Raw genomic sequence first — 17522 nt, 5'->3', positions numbered from 1 at the left:
TATTTTTTTAAGTTGATAAGATGAAAGACCCTATTGAACCGATACCATCCGCACAGGTAGGGGTGGCAATGATGCGAGTCTAGTCAGTTTGAGCTAGCTCGACTCAACTCGTTAGCAATTTGAGTCGAGTTTTGACCGAGCATTGACCGAGTCGAGTTTTGACCGAGTCGAGTTTTGATCGAGTCGAGCTTTGATTGAGTAGATTTCGAGTAGCTTGCAAGTAAGTGTCTCATGTTACAAGCAACAATAAGGTAGAAAAATGTTGAATTTAGGTATTTTGCTATTGATAATTAGGTCTTCGAGCTTCTCACGACTTTTCGAGTAGAGTATCGAGTTGCTCAACTCGACTCACCATGGCCAACATCTCGAGTCGAGCTCGAGTTCGATTCGAGCTCACTCGAGTCGAGCTTCGACCGAGTTTTGACCAAGTCGATCTCAAGTAACTTGCGAGTTGTCTCATCTCATTGCCACCCCTACGCACAGGTACAACCAGCCAGGTTTAATTTGCATGTCAGATTCGTTGGAGAGAGGGGATGGTAAGTGGTAAAGAAAACCTCACCCTCAAAGATCCCCTAATGAAATTTGATCCCATAGGCTACAATACACTTTACCTTACCTTTTTTCCGTATAGGGTAATTAAGCCTCTTTATAATCCAAATTATTATTGTAATATCAGTCTTCTTTTAAGATTTTTTTACTGGAATTACATTATGATTCTAAACCAAAATGTTCCTCCAATTATGAGGGTTCACCAATCATTTTTAAAAAAAATAAAGGTCAGAAAAAATTATATTAATTAGAACTTCAATTACAACCTAAAGACATTACAACCTAAGTTCTAATATTTGTAATCCCTCCATTTCAAAATATAAAGTATTTACGCTTTACGAAAATTTGTTTTGATCACAAATATTTCTCATAATATGATAAACAAAAAATATAAAAATTATACCGTCGGATCCGTCCTGAAAAAAATACTATAATAAAATTAATTTTAAAATTTTTTATCCACATAAATTGAAAGTAATTAATAGTCAAAGTTCGTCCTCAAACATCATACATGCCATATATTTTGAAACGGAGGGAATATATTAATACTACTTCAAATGTTTAATGGATTCCCCATCATCAAATATGACTTCAGAGTGCTACTTGGTCAAGTACAACCAACCGGCAACCGCATCACCACAAAACCCCATGGGCGGCTGGGTTAAGAAAACTCCACCACCCAAATGACCCTCTAGTAATTAATACTAGTACTACTATATCAATCTTTTTTATTGTTACGTGGTTTTTCTTTTTGCCTTCAAGACAATAATTTAACCATTAACATCAATCTTTTATCTTGTGTAATTAGAACTTCTTAAAAAAAAAATGTGCTGAATTATACATAAGGACAAATTAAACAAAATCGATTTACAATATTTTTCATATCAATTAGTGAAACTAGCTTCTAGCTCATGCTATGCATGAGTGTGTTTTTTTCCAAAATGTTTAATGCTTACTTTCACAATATATGAGTTTAGCAATTACTAAAATTAATTTCCAAATCTTACACACCCACCTAATTTTCTAGGTCTTGCAGCAAATTAAGGATTTTGAAGTTTCTAAGGTGAGATATTGGTAATTTTCTTTAGAGTTATGATCAACTCAACCAAAAGTTTAAGCTCATGGTTGGAGTCCAAAAAATAGATTTATAATATATCACGGCCTCCTCAATGAGAGCCCATTGGGCTTGAAGTGTGAATGCAACACATGTCTCCCTCATACCTGGCGCTAAATTCCACTTAGAAATAAGGGGTGAATGAGTGAACCCGTGATCTTTATGTCACGCTAGCTCTAATACCATGTCAAATGACCAACTCAACCAAAAGTTTAAGCTGGTGGTTGGAGTCCCAAAAATAAAATTATACTCTATCAGTTTTTTTGGTTCATCGCAACTTTGCTTTGTTCTTTACTTTTAAATAGTTTTTTTATGTCGTGTGATTTGTTTTATGATTTTGGGAATTCGGATAAAATCAGTTCAATTTGGGACTAATTGTAACGCCTCGACTTCTAACATCAATTTTAAGTTAATTAATCCATTAGTTGCGGCTGAACTTAGATGGCCGATGTGCTACTGTCATATTTTTCGTTCGAGAAAATACAAGGCAAACATTCGTTCATGACGCTAGAGGTCGGGGCGTTACACTAATGGATAATGTAGATTATATTTTAGGTGAGAATTTTAGGAGGTTAACTGGGTTTTTTTTGCAAAAGATCTGTAATTTTCTTCATTTAATTCGTTCTGTGAATCTTTGTTTTTGATGTCAAAGTTGTGATCTATGTAATTTTTAAAGCGGAAAAGTTTTGATTTTTTATTTACTTTTTTATGCATTATGTGCATATAATACTAATTTCAACTTTTATCTAAAGCAAGAGACATGGCGTGTTAAATTTTATGCTGTAAAATTTAAGTTTAGATTTGAAGCTAATTTTTTAAAAATAAAGCAAACTATAAAAAGTGTGGGAGTAATAATATGCCTACTAATGTCAAACACCCAAAAATGAACAAGTACTGTTATGATCATTCTGATCAACTTTTTCTCGAGATATTAGGAAATTTTTTAATGACTATATAGTCTATATTAATACAAGCTTATTTATTTTTATTTTTCTTTAAGAAGCCTATACAGGTAAATGTCACTCTAGGACTCAATCAGAAGATTTGAGGTGTATTTGTGTCGGCCTAGCTAGCCGCCTAGCTACCAAGTGATTTGATATACTTCATTACATGATAATACTATAATAGGACTAAAATTTAGGGTGTTAACTTTGCATTATTGCATGTGGTTGTTTTCTCAACAAAATATTCAAATATACCCCCGACATACCTCTTCCGTTTAAAAATACTTGACACGGTTTGATTTTTTCACTAATTACTCTTTTTTTTTATTTTGTTTTGCAAATTTTATATAAAAAAATATATATTCATGTGTGATTTTATTAGACTTGTCTCGAAATATATACTTTCATAATATTAATTTTTATAATTTTTACTTATACATATTAGAGTTACTAATGGTTAAAAATAACATTGATAAACGTCTCGAGTGAAATATGTTAAGTATTTTAAAACAGACTAAGCATATCCATATGTGCATTAGTGCATGTACTTGAGAGTTGAGATAATGCATTTGTACTTTTTACGGTGTACAACGTGTACACATGTTGTGGGATATGACCAAATTGCTTGATATAGTTGGTTAAGGATTCACCTTCTAACCTTAAAGTTACAAAGTCTCCCGACATGTGGTACTTCGAGAGAGAGTTTCTCCTTATCTTCTCTTCTATTCTTAAGTATTAATTAAGTGTCTGGTTATAAATGGTAGACCAAGAATATTATGTGTGTTGAAGTTTAAATAGGGTTTTTCTCCTTACCATATAAAAAAATGTTATGACATACGAGCTACAGAGCTACAACCTATCCATGTAGTAATGTAGCACGTGTAGCCATGTGTTATGCAAGTATATCATAGTGTAAAATATAGGAAAAAGTTACAATAAGTTAATTGTGCAAAACGATCTATAATATAGGACCTCCTTTTTTTATAGCCCAAAGGACTCGTAATAAATATTTGTTTTAGTCATTTTATTAAAGTCGAGATTTATTTTATCAAAAATACTTATAATTATTTTATATAATATATTTTTATAATCTATGCATAATATCTATACATTTAGACCTAACTTATAATTTGCACAGGGGCCCTAAATCCCTAATATTTTCAACACAACCCTAGCTTGGTTACTTAGGTATTTGTAAGAATTTGCAATTGCCATCTCGAAATTAAATAACAAAAGTTTTTTACATCAATTCCGTAAAAAAGTACACCTTAAGAAAAGATTCCAAAAAACTATTGTTCATTGCTAAATTCTGATATTCTTACGTTTTGAGGACTGTATTTTACCATCCCTTGGATTCTGGGACGAGACACTTCAATGGGACATTGACATGGTTCACATATTCACTTCATGGTATTAGCTAATTTGGGGTGTAAAAGACAAACAAGCAGATGAACATTTAGTTTTTGTTAAACAAAACATTATTATTGGTTCGTTTTCCCTCGTTTTGGAGATCATGTGATCCTTATAGAGTTATAGCGTACTATAAGGGAAATTAGCCCCTTTTTTTCTTAAAAAAAAGGTACATTAGATAGTTAGCTTTGTGGAAAGTTTGTGATTATAAAGATGTGTTGAATTATGTCTTGAATTAATTATTAGGCATTATGATTAATAAAGTAGGGGGTAGGATTGCCAGCCAGAGAATCAGGATCTAGGGGTGAAACGTCCTGGTGGGGGAATGGGACAATGCTCCCAAAATATTTTGGTATATGTTGTTTAATACATCGAGTTTGTTTTGGTTTTGGGTATAGATGTGTTGAACTATGTCTTGAATTAATTATTAGGCATTATGATTAATAAAGCAAGGGGCAGGCTTGCCAGTCAGAGAGTCGGGATCCAGGGGTGAAACGTCCTGGTGGGGAGCACAGGGGCAACACTCCCAAAATAGTTTGGTATATGTTGTTTAATACATCGAATTTGTTTTAGTTTTGGGTATAGGCACATCTGTTTAGGTTAATTAGTAGGGTAATATATAAATCATGTTATTAACTTCTGTCTTTATATTTTGTAATATGTGTTCATAGGACTTGTGAGTTTGAGGTTTTGCTAATATTCGTTGAAGGAATAGTGAAATTGATTTGTGGTTTTTCCTCTACTTGTTAAGAGAGAGATTTCCACTTTAAATTTGCATTTATCATCGCTTTAATTTTTCACAAATTGTTAAAAGACACGGTCTAATTTTAATATAAAAGTACACCTAATCACAAAATGGATTAAACTAGTCAATGAATGAAATCAAATTAGTAGCTATTGGGCTAAATATGTTTTTAATATAAGGATTGTCATTGCCTAATCTATACTAATATATTAAAAAGCGTGCGTAAATCAGGAACGGTGCCACGTGGCGCTCTCCCTAGGGAGTTTTAGTTCATGTAATCCATGTATAATGAAAAAAAATTAGAAATTGCATAATATAGGTTTTGATCCCGTGACCTCAAGTTCATGTACTAAAGTTTTAACCACTAGATCAAGTTGTATTTAGTGATATCATATCAAAGTACAATATTAATAAATGAAAATTTTCTTACCCGGAACATAGCCCGGGCCTAATAACTAGTTTTAATTTAAAAGTAGACGGCCTCTTACAAGACTAACTTTTAATTTTTACTCCTCAGTTACATTGTTTACTTGCTATTACTGCTTTCGCACAAGTCCTAAGAGCAACTCCAATGGGTGACTTTAGGTCCTTGCTTGCAATTTGTTAAAAGTTAGAGCTACTTGCTTTGTTATTGGAGTAAAAAAGAGCTTGTAGCTTGGCAAAACCAAGTAGCTCCACAAAGCAAGTAGCTTTGTTTAATTTTTTGTGGGCCCTACTTATATCTTTCCATCTCACTTTCTAATTTTCATATGTAAATAACATGTGGGATCTACAAAAATTACAAATGGTTGTAGCTCTACATTGGAAAAGGTTGTAGCTTGAAAATGTTGTAGTTTGGAAATCTTATGTGACACACAAAACTACAAGTGATTGTAGCTCACCACTGTGGATGCTCTAACAAGCCCGTCAGTACTACTAAGGCGGGCTGCAACCAAGATACAACTCCTGTCATAGACTACTGTTAGAATTTTAGAAACTTGGTAAATAACAAATTAGAGTGATAGAACATTATTATTAGTCCATTCCACAGTATTATAACTATATAATGGCCCATATTGCTACATGGCATTCTGTGGAATTTGAATTATGAGGCCGAAAGTCCTACGGCAGTGTCCCTTGTTGTGTTGAAATTGTTTTACTATTTATCTTATACGTGGCTTCACACTTGTTTCGTCCTCGAAAGATCAATAATCCTCAACATTTTTACTAGATATGAGACCAGATGTATTACCATTAACCTTACGGAGCTCTTTTCTTTTAATCAACCATAAATACAACGGCCTTAATTATTTGGTAAAGAGATATTTCGAGCAAAATTAGAGGTTTCAATTCATATTAGAAAATTTTGCTAGTTAATTCTTTAATTTGATTGTTTGGTAAGGAGAGGTTTCATTTAGCTGATTAGGATAAAAAAGCTCTTTTTAAAAAAATTGGGGGAGGAGCTCTTTGACTTTAGACGTTTGAAAATGAATGAGTCAATTACATTGATATCCTAAAGTTTTTGTAAATTACACTAATAAATAATAAAAAAAAAAATACAACAATAAAATATGCACATGTTTTTATTGGTCATTCTACACAATTATGTATCAATCAACTATCAGCTACCTACCAAATTTATACAAATAGCTAATACAATCAGCTTATATAATAAGCTATCAGCTAATATAATTAGCTAACAGCTATCCGCTAATTGCCAAATAGGGCCAGCATTTTTATTTAGTAAGTTTCATATTGCTTGCAATATTGATATTTTTGACAATATATTTTCTGTTTTTATCTTCTAGTATTTCGGGGTCTTTTTTTTTTCTCTCTCTTCTAGAGTCCTAGTAATTTTTTTTTTTTTTTTAAGGGGATAGGAATCTTTTGTCATATCTCAATATTACAAGTAAAAAAAAGCAGAGAAAGTATGGATAAACGTAAGATTTTGTATAAATTTAAACAAACACTGATTTCACAAGCGTGGTCTGATTTCGTTATACAATACAACAATATTTTATCAAAGTAATATAAATTTATAAATGTAAAAATAACTCAAATTCTTAAAGTGGGAAACTTGTAGCTCCTGTGAGTTTTCTAGTTGTTTTCGTCCTTTTTATCTTTTTATTTATAGATTGATGCAATCTTCCTTTGGATGGTAGTTGCTGTCTTCACTTCATTTCTCAATACCTCATTTATCATCATCTTCAGTCCTTTGATGGTTTCATACTTTAGTTGGTAGCTTTATATATTTCGTGGCTAAGATTAAACTTTAAAATTATCTCTATTATATATAGGTCAGGCCGTCAGGGACAGTTATGGTGTCTATTCTTGAAAAAACTTATATATCCTTAGGGTCTGTTCTCCCCAGCTTATTTTCAGTTCAGTTCAGTTCAGCTCCAATAAGTTCAGTTCAGTTCAGCTCAGCTCCATTCTTTTATAATCATTTTGTTAAATTTTATTATTGTGTTGGTATAATTTATTTTACTAATTACGCTTATTATTATTATTATTATTATTATTATTATTATTATCATTATTATTATTATTATTTAAATATATATCATTACTATTAAGTATTATAATTATTATTGTTGTTTCTATATATTATTTTGTTTATTATACCTTTACTCATTATTATTACTATTATTATTAGGAGGAACATGGTTTAGGTCAAAGCACAAATAAACCCACTTTTTTTAGCCCATAAACCAATCAAATCGCGTCAAGACGTTTTATGATGTAATTTTCGCGGTCCAACCCAATCATTATTTTTATTACTAAATATTTTTATATTATTAAATTTAATTATTAAAATAGTAATTAATTTACTTCTTAGATATTATTGTTATTATATATCATCATCAAGTATTAATATATTAATACAAATAATATAAAAAAATTATTATTAATTATCATTATTATCATTAATTATTATTATTATTATTAATTTATGATTATTAATATTATTTATTTATAACTATCATTTAAAAATATCCAAAATACTATTATTATTATTATTATTCATTATTATTACTTATCATTATAATTATTATTTAATATTCATATTATTATTGTTTAAAATATTATTTATATATTTATTACATTCAATGTAATTCAATTTAATTTAATTCAATTCAATTCAGTTCACTTCAGCTCCAATAATTCAGTTCAGTTGAGTTATTTTATGCCGAAGAGAACAGACCCATAATCTCACAAAAAATAAAATATTTTCTTAATTCTTTCCTCATTTACATAAAAGACATACATAAAAAAGGTGTAGAAAGAGGAAACTTACAATTGAAAATATAAACTGATGACTAAATTAATTTTCAAACAATTATAAAAACAAAAATTTAAAGAATTTTTTACTATCCGAACTAATAATAATTTCACATAACATGCATAACCAAACCATAAAAGAATTAGGAAACTTGGAGAATATTTATTTTTTTTCATTTTTTGGAGCTCACAATGAGTTGAGATAATAAACAATCAAAGAGATTAACATACATCATTTGTATATCAATTTAGATTTTTCTTATTGAAATTAAATTGAACTACTGATAAAATACGTCTACAAAATTTATGTATTTTTAAATAAATAAAAAGCATAACCTAGATCATTATTTAAACGAAGAGTTGTTGAATTATCTACCAAATACAAGATAATATATAGTCGCATGCATCGCGTGCATATAGTGCTAGTATCTATGAATGTCAATTTACCAATGACACATCTTTTATGTAATGCGTTGCACGCTTAAATAATGGTATCACACCTCATATATACACATAATATATAAACATCTTTATTCTCATTGTTGACTCATATGTATTATTACTGATAACCTCGTTTTACTTAGGGCATGCTATTTTCGACATAAAACAAATGAACTGAATTGAATTGAACCAAACTGATTGCAACTGAACTGAACTGAAATGAATTAAATTATAATTAATAGAAATGATAGTTAGAACTGAACTGAATTAAACTGATTGTAACTGAACTGAATTGAAAATAGATTAGGGATAACATGTACTTAAGTAATTCTTATCACTAACCCCATTTATGCGACCAGCGACTATGTATGGACCTAAGGTTAGGGTTTAGGACTTTAGGCTTATGTTTTAGTGTTAACAAGAGTGGGCAGACAAAGTAAAGCCATCTCTGTCAAAGGCACTCTCAATCAACTTGGATAGGGTGTGTCACATATGGGTCATTTGCCTATACTGCTTTTTAGGATAGCCTAGCCCAATCAGCCCTGTCCCTAACTAGTGGATTTGCATTCTATCACTCTTTGGATCAACTATGTTAATGATATTGTCCCTAAAAAGGAAAATTCCGTAAAGTTATTGATTAGTAAAACTTCATCTTCCAATAATGAAGTTAGTATATCATTTATATTTGAAAAAATTGCCAAAAAAAAAACCTTTTACGAGTTCAATTTTGCGGAAAAAATCTTATGAAGCAAAAAAACAAACCAAAAGGTTAATTATTTTTGCAAGATAAAACCTATCTTTCCGGCTTTGACCCTAGCAATTTTCCTTCTTCCTCCATAATCACTACCTAGCTACCACTACCAACATCTGCCGCCAGCCCACCACCACACCAGCCACCCCTCTCCCTATTTTCCTCACTCATCCTCTCCCTCTCACTTTTCATGGTTCCCACTTTCTTCTCTCGCACATCTCCTCCTCCTTGTGTGCTATTGCTTCAGACTTTGCCCCATCCCATCCTGAATTACCTCCCTCTTCCCTCAACTTTTTGGAGTTTTTTGTTTGAATCTCAACTTCAAACACTTGTTTTTGAAAAATACAGCTTGAATCTCAAAGTTTTAAACCCAATAATTGAATTTTAAGGTTTGACTCTCAATCGAACCCAAAAATTCAATTTTGGGTTTTTAAGTTCGAGATCTGCTCATTTGTGATTTTTGGTTTGATGTTGAGCAAAGGTTTTAGAGGTAGTTTCCGTTTCATTTGTGGTGGTAGTGGGTTTCGTGGCGGTGGTAGTGGATAGTGGTTGGGGGGGGGGGGGGTTCGTGGTGTTATGGACTTATGGTCATGCGATGGCGGTGGCTTCAGATTTTTTGGGTTGCGAAGGGAGAGGAGATAGGGTAGGGGCGAAGGGGGGTGGGGGGTTGCCGCTTGAGGGGGTGGAGGAAGGGGTTAGGGGCTACTGGTGGGGTAGGGTTGGCTGCAGTTGGTAGGGGACTGGTTGGGGGTGAAGTGGGGGCTGCAGGGGTGGGGGGCTGGCGGCAGGTGTTGGTAGTTGTGGCTTAGTGGTGATTATGGAGGAAGAAGGGAAATAGAGGTGGTCAACACCGGAAAACAGTCTCAGGTTTCATCTTGCAAAAATAATTAACTTTTTGGTTTGTTTTTGCAGAAAATGTTTTATAAGATTTTTTTTCGCAAAAATGAACTCGTAAAAGTTTTTTTTTTGGAAAATTTTCCTTTATATTTATATGTGGACTTGTGGTGGTGGTTTCTCTAGGTCTAACATCTAACTTCTTTTATCAAACACAATTAATCACACAAAGAGATCCTCAAATAAATGAAAGCTGAAATAGGGTCAAATTTCTAATGGAGAGAAAAATAAAATGTACTAAAATTTATCTCATTTTATCTCTCTCACTTTTGGACTTCCTCTTTGATTCTCCTTCACGTGAAGTGAGTAAATTAAAAAGAAATGGAGAGAGTAATAATCACCACTTCTTAGCTAATACTTAAATAAGAAATGGAGAGAGTAATTAACAAATGCAATATAAATTTGTATGTAATTTAATAAGAAAATTCCATATCAAATTCAATTACAATGTAAATTAGCAACATGTAAATGGGCTGGACTGAATGGCAAACCCATTGAATCCTGAATATGGTGATAACCTCCCAAAAGTTACTACGATGAACCCATTTCTATATGCAAACTCAGCCCACATTCACTAAAATATTAAACATTCTAAGCCCAAATAAAATTTAAAAAGTTTCTTTTTTCTTTTCCTCATTGGACAAAGAGAGATAAGGCCTGTTATTATGTTATCCAAAACAAAGGGATCACAAACCACCTGCTATCCACAAGATCAAGTCTCATTATCAGCAATGCCACGTCACACTGCAATTATCTGACAGGTAATCACATCTGACCTATCAAATGAAAGTAAATAGATTCTTCTCTCAAAATTCCCACCAATCAAATGACAGTTAGGATTCCCACGTGTCACTCCTATGTCCACCAAATTAAGCATTTAGTTCAACCTTACAACATGCACATTCACTTCACATACACTTGAAAGTTGTTACAAAACCAAAAAAAAAAACTCAACCTTAATTTTATTAATCTTATCCACCGGAGTACAAAAAAAAAGGGTGGCGGTAATGGCTTCGGTGGCGGCATCGACGGCGGCGGCGTGCCTAGGAAAGTCAGAAATGTTGGGAAACCCACTCAACTTAAGAAATGCCACTTCTAGTACTCCTAGTAGCACCTCAAGTGTTGGTCCTTGTAAGATAGTAGCCCTTTTTGGTAAGAAGAAGGCGGCTGCTCCTACTAAGGCTAAGCCCGCTGCCGTATCGGCCACCGACGATGAGCTCGCTAAATGGTATGGTCCTGACCGTAGGATCTTCTTGCCTGATGGTCTTTTGGACCGCTCTGAGATCCCTGAGTACCTCAATGGAGAAGTTCCTGGAGAGTAAGACTTCCTTTTCCCTATTTCAACTCTTTTCTTACTTTATGTACCTCCTTAAGGGTTCGTTTGTTATCGTTTTCAATTTTCAGTTTTTTTGAAAATCAGAAAGAGTAGTTTTCATTTTTTAGTTGTCAATTTTCAAAATTAGCATGATTACTATTATCATTATGGCCAAGTTTAAGTTTATAATACTATTTATATCATATGATTCTAAAATCATAACCAAAAAACTGAAAATTGACGGTGATACCGATTGGACCCTAGGTTTTGTGTCTTAGATTTGGTTGTTCATAGTTAGAATCAACTCCTCGTAATATTTTATGATATATAGTTAAAGATATTGTTGTTTAATGAAGTATATATGAATTGAGAATGGTGGAAAAATTGTTGCTAAGAACAGGGAGTATATCAAGATGAATATAGGGGAATGACGATTAATTTTATCAGCATAATATGTCCTTATTTTTAAAGTCGTGATTTAACTTTTCAATTTCTAGATTAAATTTCAATGCCACATTTGTCGTAGAAAAAATACAGATAATGGATTATTGTGATTTGTGTCCTCCTAAGTTAAATTTTACTATTTGTATGAAGAAAGATTAGGTTTTATCGTGCAAGAACTTCCTAAATTTGTATTTTACATGATTTATATAAATTGTTAAAATGAAAATGTATTCGGAGACAGAATTTTTAAGCAATGATGCATCATTACGCAAAAGCTATACTGATGTGAATCAAAATAATGTTTGATTCCTTGACATTTACCCTATCCTAGATAGACATTAACTTTTAAAGATATAGTTCCTTCGTATTTCAATTATATATTTATATTCTCTGTTTTACATGTTTGCCAATGAACAATTTTGAGCATTAATATCTTGAATTATGTACAACTATTTAAAAATATCAACATTGAAATGAATTTTAGTAAGATTTAACATAACTACATAAATAATACAAGGTGATCAGATAAAGTACGTGAATAATTTCAAAAGTCAAAATGATGAAGCTAAAAACCATGGAGGAAATAGCTATTGCCTTTTTTCCAGCTTTGATTGTTTTTGTTTAACTAATTGACGTTGTGAAATTTGACTAACATAGATATGTGGTTTTGTGTATTGCAGCTATGGTTACGACCCTTTTGGTCTCGGCAAGAAACCAGAGGACTTTGCCAAGTAATTAAGCAACTTTTCTTTTATTAATAATCTTCTCCATTAGAAATGTTCATTATTGAATACCATATATTTCCTTCGTTTTAAATACAACAAAAGGGTAATTTTTGTGAGATATAAAATATTTCTTTGTTGAATAATTTTCAGATACCAAGCATATGAGTTGATCCACGCCCGCTGGGCCATGCTTGGTGCAGCTGGTTTCATTATCCCAGAAGCCTTCAACAAATTTGGCGCTAATTGCGGTCCTGAAGCTGTTTGGTTTAAGGTTTCTCTCTTAAACTTGATTATATTGATGATTAAAGTCCCTAATCTATTGTCCAAAACTGATTTATGTACATTATTATGTCACTAATGAGAAGTTAATCAGGTAAAGTACTCAGCCTAGTAAACGTTAAGAAAAAAAAAACAGATCAATTAAGTTCAAGTTTAATAACGGCGAATAAGTTAAGATAACTTCTAATAAGTGAAAATCAAGCGATGAGAACGAACCAGTAAATTCAGAATAAGTTTTGGTACTTAGGGTGAGTTTATCACATGGTTTGGAGGTGAGTCTTTGGCAAAGACTCTGACAAGACCAATAGCATTTTGGCGATAAAGTAAGGTGAAGTCTTGTAAAGTCTTGAAGAGAGTCTTTAAATACCAAACTCTACTCAAGACTATGGTATTGCTTCAAAGAAAATTTTACTTTTCTTTGCCCAACCAAAAAATGCCATTTGTCTCTTTTTTTTTAATGTTAAAGTAATGTGGAGTGAGACTGGAGAAGATTTAAGGGATAAAGTATAAAACTAGAATGAGTCTGAAGTGAGTATGTAAAATTAAAAAGTAGTGAAATGCTGATGTAGCACAGTCTGATGTTTGGAATTGAGTCTGAGGAATAAAGTCGCCCTTTTGTTAGTTTACTAGCTTCATATATGACATTGATCACTAAATTGATGTAACTAATTTGTGGTACAGACTGGTGCCCTGCTGCTAGATGGGAACACCTTGAACTACTTTGGAAAGAACATTCCCATCAACCTTATTGCTGCTGTTGTTGCTGAGGTTGTTCTTCTTGGTGGTGCTGAGTACTTCAGAATCACCAATGGTTTGGTAAGTCATCCTCTCTTCCACTTATCTTCATGTCATGGTATTATACGTAATACTAATGAATTCTCTTCTAGGGTGACTTGTAACTATTGTGGAGATCATAGGTGTTACACACTGTGGATGCCAACTATTTTGATATAAAACCTACCCCATTTATATTATTACGCTGTGTGACCCTTTATAAACAGAAAAAAAAAAAATGATTTACTTTGTTCATCTAAAATCATCAAATCACTAGTTACCTATGAGGCTGTGAAGTATGATGTTCTAAATTTTTTAAAAATAGAACTTTGTAATAGATTATGACTTATTTTTCAAAAATACTATGATGATTGGAGTTTTAGACCCTTATACCTGGCGCTAAATAATCCACTCACAAAGGAAGGTCAATGAGATTTGAACTTGTGACCTTTATTGTCACGCTGAAACTGGTATCATATCAAATGATCAACCCAATCCAAATAAAGCTTCAGTTTATGGCTGGATCCTAAAAATATTTTATACTCTATCATCGTGTCTCTATTCTAATTTTCAAATCTATAAGGATGATCGTTAGGTGATTCTAATATGAGCACTCAAGTGTAAGTTGTTTAAGTGCTTATCAATTTGAATATTTTTTTTTGTTTTTCGGCCCCTTTTCGAGAACCCGTGATAAGATGAATTTCCTCTGAACTGCCCTCATATAGGACCACCCACTCAGAGGCCCAACAAGCCTTGCTTATCAATCTAAATATGCATACTATATGAGGACAACTTAGATTGTTCACTACAAAAAGTAATTGCTAATATTTTTATATGAAGATGTGCTAAGTAATGAATATGTATGTACCATGGTTGGCAGGACTTGGAGGACAAACTTCACCCAGGAGGTCCATTTGACCCATTGGGCCTAGCCAATGACCCAGACAAGGCAGCCTTGTTGAAGGTGAAAGAGATCAAGAATGGTAGACTTGCAATGTTTTCAATGTTGGGCTTCTTCATTCAAGCCTATGTGACAGGCCAAGGCCCAGTTGAGAACTTGTCTGCTCATCTTAGCGACCCCTTCGGTAACAACTTGCTCACTGTCATTTCTGGATCTGCTGAAAGAATTCCCACCTTGTAATTTTCTACTATGAATCAGCAGTTCATTAGTGGCCTTTAATTTGTACATCTTGGTCCAAGAACAAAAACCTACATTTTGCAAGGCTCACCATGTTAATGTTAATCTATCTACAACTATGATTTTCCATATGAGACCCAATTGTGTTTTATATCGACCGCTGATATTATTACTCTTCATTATCCTTTAATTCGAGTCTTGAGTCCATCTTTTATTTGACAACCCACGTAAATTATACAATTAGATGTGTCGTGGGTGTCATATAATTTAGTTGGAAAAGTTTTGTGAGGGTGGTACCTATATATCACTGTGTTTAGTTGCTCATTTGCACCAAAAAAAATATTATCAGATGTGCCGGCATGACTTTTGTTTTTTTGTTTTTTTGACGAGAAGCATGACTTTTGTTGGAGATCTTTAATTCACAGATAATTTATTTGAAACTTCAAATATAAAATAATATTCATATATTATCGTAAGCCTCCAAATATGTAATAGAATAGGACTATTGTGACATTGTCTAGAATGAGAAAACCAAATATAAGTTTTCATAGTGACTGATCACGAAATTGGAAAATTATGAATCGCTTTTCACATTCTCATTATTCATTGCTCGTTCTAACTGTTTCAAGGGCTATGGCACTAAGTTATGGTTTTGGAAACAAATTATCACTTTTGGTCAATTAGGGTGATTTTATTTTGTGTTCATAGTAAAGCAATGGAGGAAGAAGGGGTTTACTTATAGTGACCTACGTGCAAGACCAAATTCATTGATTACCCAAAAAAATTTATAATTTTAGTCATCAAATTTATATAATATGCACGTATTCAGAGAACTAAGTAGAGCAATAGATGTTTTCTTTAAAAAAAGTTCATACTCCCTAGAGGTAATAATAAAATGAGACAACTCACGAGCGATTATGTCAAAAAACTCGACTCGAGTGAGCTTGAACGAACCCGAGCTCGACTCGAAATATATTCAAGTTGAGTTATTCGGTATTCAACTTGAAAACTCGTGAGAAATTCGAAAACATAATTACCAAAAGTAAAATACTTAAATCAAATAGTGATTAATCAAGTGAGACAATAATTTCTATGCTAAGGACACTAATTAATCAGGTGAGACAACTTGCAAGTTATTCGAGATCAACTCGATTAAGACTCGGCTTAGTGGAACTCGACTCTACCAAAACTCGGTTAATACTCGACTCAAGTGAGCTTGACTCAACTCGAGAGTCGAGACCGACTCGAGAAGTTAGAGCGTCGAATCGAGCTAAACTTAACTCGAACTCGACTCGCATCATTAATTACCACCTCTAAGCTCCCTACATATCATATTAATCGATACATTTTATATTTTTGTGTCCCACATTAATTAATACACTTCCTAATTCTTGATGGTCCTACACTCCTAACCAATTCGATACAATTTCTCTCTTTATAGGAAACCCAACAACAATACTAATAAAGAAACATCACTTACCCTCTTACTTAAAAAAGTTAAAGCCTCACAATCCTCTCTATATATAAAAAAATCCCATTTCAAACTATCAACAATAAAATAAAGAAGTCAAGTAAAGCCCTAAAACCTTTAAGCTGATCAAACTATATCGAATCTATCGATTAATATGGGAATGAGGGAGTACCATATTGTTGCCGTACTAATAAATGACAAGATGAAGTGCTCAAATTAAGGATGGTTTTGAATCAAGATCTCATTTTAGATTGATTAGGAATATCTATTAAGAGAAAGTTGTCTTAAATGCTACTCCCTTCGTTTCCTAAAGATCTTCCCTCTTTTCGTTTAAGGGTGTTTCCAAAAGATCTTCCCTCTTTTGCTTTATTCCTTATTTGGCAAAACAAATTTCCCTATTAACCCTCTCATGTCACTATCATATGGTCCACCATTACATTATTAATTCAATTTTACTCCCTTTCTCTCTCCTACTTTAACCCATTTTTATTTGTTTATTTATCTTAACCCCTTTCTCTCTCCTACTTTACTCACACCATGCCCCACACAACTTGATTTTCCTTGGTATCTGTAGGAACAGTAAATGGGAAGATCTTTAGGAAACGGAGGAAGTACATTTTAGAGTAACTTTTGCAAAAAAAAAAATTAAAGTAAAAAAAAATAGGATTTAGGGTTTAAAGTACATTTGATTCGTAATTTTGGGGCTCCCAGAAACGAAATCAATTACCAATTTCCTTTCTTTTTGTTTGTTCAATCCCTAATCCATATATTATAATCACTTGATGGTAATGGACTAACCCAATTTATCACCCTTCCGGCCTTCCCTCCCCCTCAAATAACAAAATATATTATTTGATGGTAATGATTACCATTACATATCCTGATTTTGATTCTATAGCTTGATCCAAACACCTAATAAAAGTGAATAAAACTATCTTTATTACCATTCCTCTTCTTTATTTGTTTTCATTTCTATTTCATACCTTGAACCAAATAGGTTAGAGTTTCCCTATTTCCTGTGTGATTTTCTCGGCAACAAAAGTAAAGATGTGGCAAGTGAAGTGCAAGATATTTTGGTAGTAACACATTAGGCGAGCCACTTTTGTCGCATAGTAGGTTTTGGAAGATGTGAATAAAGTCAAGATACAATCTGATTCCTGATTCAAGAAGCACTGAGTTTGAGGAGAAATGAATTAAAAATGGCGATGTACCATGACTGTACTGTATCGATTAAGTACGTGTTCGTCTCTCCTCGCGCAAATACGCT

General features: G+C 32.8%; 1 protein-coding gene across 1 annotated transcript; it reads left to right on the top strand.

Moving 5' to 3' along the window:
• The first annotated feature begins 11020 nt into the window (after window positions 1-11020).
• Window positions 11021-14918, top strand: LOC104886989 (chlorophyll a-b binding protein CP26, chloroplastic). Its single transcript, XM_010671568.4, has 5 exons — window positions 11021-11427; window positions 12549-12599; window positions 12744-12864; window positions 13554-13688; window positions 14527-14918. Exons 1-5 carry the CDS (start codon window positions 11117-11119, stop codon window positions 14785-14787), a joined length of 879 nt encoding a protein of 292 aa, XP_010669870.2. The 5' UTR covers window positions 11021-11116; the 3' UTR covers window positions 14788-14918.
• The last annotated feature ends 2604 nt before the right edge of the window (window positions 14919-17522 follow it).

This window comes from Beta vulgaris, chromosome 1, assembly GCF_026745355.1.
Source record: "Beta vulgaris subsp. vulgaris cultivar EL10 chromosome 1, EL10.2, whole genome shotgun sequence".
In the NCBI taxonomy this organism is placed as follows: domain Eukaryota; kingdom Viridiplantae; phylum Streptophyta; class Magnoliopsida; order Caryophyllales; family Amaranthaceae; genus Beta; species Beta vulgaris.
This window is presented reverse-complemented; position numbering and strand designations above follow the sequence as displayed.

Bases quoted from the DNA above. Each gene is read 5' to 3' on its own strand.
- LOC104886989 (XM_010671568.4), top strand. From the start codon at position 11,117: ATGGCTTCGGTGGCGGCATCGACGGCGGCGGCGTGCCTAGGAAAGTCA. The intron at 11,428-12,548 runs GTAAGACTTCCT...TGTGTATTGCAG, and splicing joins AATGGAGAAGTTCCTGGAGA to CTATGGTTACGACCCTTTTG. The intron at 13,689-14,526 runs GTAAGTCATCCT...CATGGTTGGCAG, and splicing joins TCAGAATCACCAATGGTTTG to GACTTGGAGGACAAACTTCA.